Raw genomic sequence first — 5,990 nt, forward strand, 5'->3', positions numbered from 1 at the left:
AGAGAGAGAGAGAGAGAGATTGTGCAAAAAAATCCATGAAGAGGTAAATCTGTGGATGCTGAAGCACAAGTACGCAGGGGTCCATTATAGTCAAGGAAACATGTTCATAATCACTCCCCTCCCCCATCTTTTATTCCTCAAGGGCCCACATGCGACACGCACGCTCCAAGTTACCCATCCATGGCATACCCACACACTCTAAAATTAATGATAAAAAAACAACAACATCAACTTGGGGCAAAATTGTACTGACCCATTACTTGGATCAATTTGACCCAACTTTCAAGGTTCTTTTGTACAAAAAAAAGCCCAAAAGTTTAAAGTTTTTTTCCCACCTGTTTTAAGAGTGTTGGTTGGATTAAAGCTGAAATAAATTAAGGAATGTTTAGCCACAATTGGAACTCTGTTTTGTTCTCAGGACGTGTGCCCATGAGGTCGTCACCACTGGTCCTGGTCCTCCTGATCGGCGTCCAGGCTGTACTGAACATGGGAGGTGGACTGGCCCAAAGCGCCGGGCTAGCCAACCGCAAAGCGGGACAGCAGACAATAGCCAATCACCAAGTTGGACACCAGCACCATACTCTGGCTGTGGCGGGAGAGCAGCACGCCGAACTTCACAGGACCAATCATCACAGGACCAAGAGGCGTCATCGAGGAGCCTCGCACACGCCTGACCCCTCCATCCCGGTGGTGGACCCCAAGCTCTTCTCCAAGAGACGATACCGTTCCTCGCCACGCGTCGTCTTCAGCGAGGTACCACCCTCGCATGACGCCCTGGAAGCTGAGGGCTATGACACTGAAGGGGTCAGGGGGCTACGGGTGAGGCGCAGGGCGGGCTCGCATACCATGCACAGAGGAGAGTACTCGGTGTGCGATAGCATTAACACCTGGGTAGGCAACATGACCCGGGCCACAGACATCGCTGGGAATGAGGTGACCGTGTTGCCCAATGTCACAATCAACAACGTTGTGAAGAAGCAGTTCTTCTACGAGACCACCTGCCGAACCCCAATGCACAGGGGCTCCGGAGCAAGGGTGGGGGGACGAGGCAGCAAGCAGGGCTCCAAATCGGCCACCTCGGGCTGTCTCGGCATCGACAGTCGCCACTGGAACTCCTATTGCACCAACACACACATATTCGTAAGCGCCCTCACTATCTTCAAGGAACGGACAGCCTGGCGCTTCATTCGCATCAACGCCGCATGTGTGTGTGTTCTCAGCAGGAAGTCTTGGGCGGGGCGGCTCGTACACTGACTAGGAAGGACGGGCTCCGCCCGCAAAGCTATGAAACTAGCACACAGTTCTCCCTGACGACCACTACAGCTTCATTGCCAATACTGTATTCCTTTTTCCAGCGTACAGACACACACACACACACACACACACACACACACACACACACACTCACACTTTCGGGACCTCATCGTTCCAGCCCCCTGGCAATCCGGCCCCTCACCCTACCTCAGCCCGAGAAGTCCTGGTCTGGACTGCATATTATATTTATGGTTTATACAGTGAAATATGAAATTATATAATATGTGTGTGTGAGTGTGTGTGTGTTTGTGTGTGTGTTAGTGCGTGTAGACACACAAAACGAACTCAAGCTTTTATTGTTGTCATTGTTGTGTTGTTGTTCTTATTGTTATTTATTCAACACATCTGTACTTGCCTGGTTTGTTTTGTCAATTTGAAATATGCACATTCAGAATTTTTACATGAATGATGGATAAAAAGAAATGACCAAGTCTACTGTTGTGTTATTGACTTCCTGTGCTCCTTCTTTCACTCTGCTAAGGTTGCTGTTCGATAAAAATGTCTGGATGCAAGCAATGTAAACTCATTCATATATTTATCAACTGTTTAATGATGCAGTATACTGAGACCATGTCAAATTTCGTTCCAGCCACTTCGCATCAAAATGATCTGCCAATGTGTGGTTTCCAAATTTTAAGATTTCATCCCTGAAAGTTGCTCAAGTTGTCTCAAGATTGACCTTTGAATCAGCAGTAAGATCACACGCATTGCTCAGTTGTAGAAAAGACATAACAATAACAACAAAAATTTTGGACTGTATGGGGCCTCCAACAGTTTCCTCAAGTCAGGTATTAGGAAGTGACTTTGAAAAGGGTCCCTTTGGATTGATGACATTTTCAAGAATCGTCCTCACCTCTGTCCATAAATCAATTCCCTTGTTAAATAGAAGTAGCCACCAACTGAAAGGAGCACCCATTTCCCAAAACAAGAGTTATGAGATGTAAATTGTACAGTATGTGCAAACTATGTTCAGGCAATAAAAATGGTGACACTGGCATCACTGTTCAAGCATCCGGTGGCACAGAAGCATTGCTACTTGGTACGGCATGCAGAAGAGCAGCAAGTAGACCAGAATTTAGACCCGCTAAAAGTGAATCCAAGTTGTGGCACAGGTGGTGTAACTCCATCTTGATGGTTTTGATGGAGGCGATGGAGGATTCTGAGCTTCGTGGGCATGTGTGGTGAATGTCATCATATTTCAATCTTAAAGCGTGCGGCAATCACAAACAGGCAAACATGCTGGCTGTGTTCCTCCCCACAATGGCGCAAATGCCCCTTTCTATCTGTGCACATCTACAAAAGTAACAAAAGACAGAAGAATCCACATATGCGCACAATCACACTGAACTTTGCAGTCGACTTCAGCTGGACATGAAAATACAAATTGAAACATTAGATGAAAACGTAAACTGATTTTTCAGTGCTCCCAATTGGAGGCAAATGCAGCGGAAGACGTCACTGAGGTGTGAAAGATGCACACACATACCCTTAGATTGTATTTTTATTCTCTAAAACAGTGCTGTATGATTATTGGGCTGGGGCATCCATTTTATTTTGTCACAGCACACTGGTTGGGAATCACTGCTCAGAGCAGTCTGCTCAGAGCAGTCTGCTCTGGCAAATATTCAAATTTGGCTAAAACAAAAATACATTCATAGAATTTTCATCCGCAGAAAGGATGCATACCTGTCCCGTTTGGTTCTGATCAGCATCAGAGCAGTGTTGTGTGTCGATACACACTATGTCTATCCCTCCATCAATTTTCAACACTGCATGCTCTTCCGTTGCAAGCATTGTTTTTTCTTGGGCTTCTGCTCACATTTCAAAAACATGCATGTCAGGTCCATTGAAGACTCAAAATAATCCATCAATGGGATTGTGAGTGTAACTGGTTTTTCGTCTTTATGGGTCCTGCAATTGGCTGGCAACCAGCCCAGGGTGTCTCACCATAAATCAGCTTCAACTCAACTCAACTCAACTCAACTCATCTCAACTGTATTTACTCAGCTCATCTGTGACCCTCCTGAGGATAAACAGTGTTGAAGAGGGAAGGATGAATGGGTAATTTTGACTCTGCTCATTTTGCTCTTACCTTATTCAACATCTCTCAATGACGCAGGGCAGCTCTGCCTCAGCACAGGCCATGAGTGGCTGCCTTTCCAGCAGCTCCTATATTTTGTTGTTCTACTTCTTCCATTCATAACTTTGCTGCTGTGAATTGGGAATTTCTCCATTGCGAGACTAATAAAGGTTCTCTTATCTTATCTTATCTTATCAATACGGGATTGCAGTATCACCAGAAGGTGGCACTATAGTACCATAGATGGGCTGGACGAAATGATGACTGCTCTGCTGCGTGTGAGCAACGTCAAGTCCACATGATCTCTAATGCCACATAAAACCCGCAACGGTGAAATATAGTCAATTAGATGTTAACAAGCCATTAGTGGGACTTCTCCCAGCCCACCCTGACATCTGTTGTCTGTTATCGGCACTGAAAAGCCACTATTGCTGCTGCCCCCGCACCCATTTTGGGGCCCAGTGAAAAGTGTGGCCTTCTATTGACATAAGTCAAGGACGACAGCACCCACAAACGGTGTGAAAGGTGACATGGGATCAGAATTGATTACCTTTCCTTCACCAGCATGCACCATGGCACTGTTTAAAGGCGGTAGGCCTGTTTTAACACAAGTCACCACCAAAAGCAGAGCTGGGTTTTAAACGCTTTTGGTGAGATTTTTGCCTACAACCTTGTCCTCTGCATAGAATATTTTTTTTGTTTTTCACATGCTTGGAAGTGCAGATAACCAATCACAAGCTTGTCCCCAGTCTTATCAATGTTTCCATTTTTGGCACCATTCTGGTCAAGGTCCAGACGAAACCGCATTGTTTTGTTTTCCTCCCCAATTTTCCGAATGAAAGCTAATCTTCGACTTTCAGGAGGTTCAGATGTGAGTCCCCACACATTTATGAGACTCAGAAGAGATTCATGTCCACGATTACACACATGTACATATATCAGCTTTTTTTTTTTGTTTTGGACTCCTCCTCTCCTACACGGTTCTGCTGGGCTTTGTTCCTCCATAAGGACATTTTCAGAGCATGGCCACATTTCTCGGAGAGATAAGATGAACTCCTGTTTGTTCCCTCGGGGTGATTTTTTTTTTTTTTTTTTTAATGTTGGACCTGGTGGTGCTGATTATTTGAAGTAACACAGAGGGAACAATTGGTGTCATCATAAACTTTTTAGCTGGTGTCAGTGTCTTAATTAAACTTATGTTGCTGTCTGTCTAATTTTTTGCTCATTTAGCTCGATTGACCCATTACATTGATAATTTTTATTTCACAGTTCGGCTTTTTGATCTGTTAAATTAAATGTACAGTATATTACTGTGGTCGTGTTTTAATACAAACAGCTGCTATATAAGCACCATTCTTTTGTGCGTTTTCCTGTGCTTTTATGTTTTATTAATGCTGTTTTGAAATAAATTGAAGCATTAAGAAGACTGTTTTGCATATTTATATTCATACATGCATGAGAATAGAGGACACAAGGACGCTCCGAAAGGATTATCTTATGGGGAAAAAAAACTGTGAGTTTTTTTTTGTTTGTTTTTTTTTTTGCCCTCCCCAATCAGATTTGTTTGAAATGTCTTTAAATAATTGCAGCTGTAGCAACAATCTATTTTCGCGCATTCGTGAAATGAGAAAAAGCTTTTTTTTCCTCCACTCCTTTGTGAACATTTGCCAAATCCACATTGCAGTCCCCCCTGCAGCTCGCCCCTCCCTCTCTCCCTCTTCTATTATAGAAGGGGGCGGTCTGGAAAGAAGTGTGTGTGTGTGTGTGTGTGTGTGTGTGTGTGTGTGTGTGTGTGTGTGTGTGTGTGTGTGTTCAGTCTTCACCTCCACTTGATGGATACATTGAGAGAGTGAGAGAGAGGGAGAGAGAGAGAGAGAGAGAGAGAGAGAGAGAGAGAGAGAGAGAGAGGCTACCATGACAGCGCTTCTTGATGCACAAGTGTTTTGACTCGCAGGGACTATTCATGTCATCTTGAACGGGACCAACTCCATCAGCCCTCCCTTAGGTCGTTTTGTGTGGATAAAAGCAAAGCCAGCTGACATGGGGAAAGTGGAAGGAGGGATGAAATGCGTGAAATATCTTCTGTTCGTGTTCAACTTCATATTCTGGGTAAGTGACCGTGGAAGGTTGCGTGCAGGTGCAGCAAGTGCAGCTGTGATTTGTGGTTAAGATTGTTTACATGCAAGCTCTCTGCCGCTTGGTGTGCGGTGGGACTAAGTGTTTGATTTTGCAGTCACTCCGTGTGGTTTCCCCTCTGTGTAGCTCTATGAGAGACAGCCAGAGCTTTGTTGTTATTTCACTTCTCAAATCAGATTTTCCACAGAAGAAAAAAGTAGCATTCATTTTTTTTCTAAAGGAAAGAATGAATGAATAATGGGAGATTGTGGGTCAGTTAGGAAGTCCAAGTCAGCAGTTGGCGTCGCATGTCCTCATTGACAAAAAATGTAGAGATTATTGATAAAGTCGAAATGCATGCATCATCCCCAAGCTGCTTGGACATTTATTTTAACACAAATCCCTTGAGTGGTTGGAATGAGGCTCAACAGAGTCAGGTGGACATGATAGGTGTGTGTGTGTGTGGGGGGGGGGGGGGGGG

At 44.5% G+C, this 5,990-nt stretch overlaps 2 protein-coding genes across 2 annotated transcripts in view; both read left to right on the forward strand.

The window, feature by feature from the left end:
- Positions 1–1,745, forward strand: part of ngfa (nerve growth factor a (beta polypeptide)) — a 32,579-nt gene extending 30,834 nt beyond the window's left edge. The window contains exon 3 of the mRNA XM_019890628.1: positions 419–1,745. Coding sequence (XP_019746187.1) covers positions 430–1,254 — 825 coding nt within the window. The 5' untranslated portion in view covers positions 419–429 and the 3' untranslated portion in view covers positions 1,255–1,745. The remainder of the gene's footprint in view (positions 1–418) is intronic.
- Positions 1,746–5,283: 3,538 nt separating this feature from the next.
- The window catches only part of LOC109528721 (tetraspanin-2-like), a 16,050-nt gene continuing 15,343 nt past the window's right edge, over positions 5,284–5,990 (forward strand). The window contains exon 1 of the mRNA XM_019891659.1: positions 5,284–5,503. Within this exon, the coding sequence (XP_019747218.1) occupies positions 5,435–5,503 (69 nt within the window). The 5' untranslated portion in view covers positions 5,284–5,434. The remainder of the gene's footprint in view (positions 5,504–5,990) is intronic.

The sequence above is a fragment of the Hippocampus comes genome, unplaced genomic scaffold (assembly GCF_001891065.2).
Source record: "Hippocampus comes isolate QL1 unplaced genomic scaffold, H_comes_QL1_v1.1 scaffold174, whole genome shotgun sequence".
In the NCBI taxonomy this organism is placed as follows: domain Eukaryota; kingdom Metazoa; phylum Chordata; class Actinopteri; order Syngnathiformes; family Syngnathidae; genus Hippocampus; species Hippocampus comes.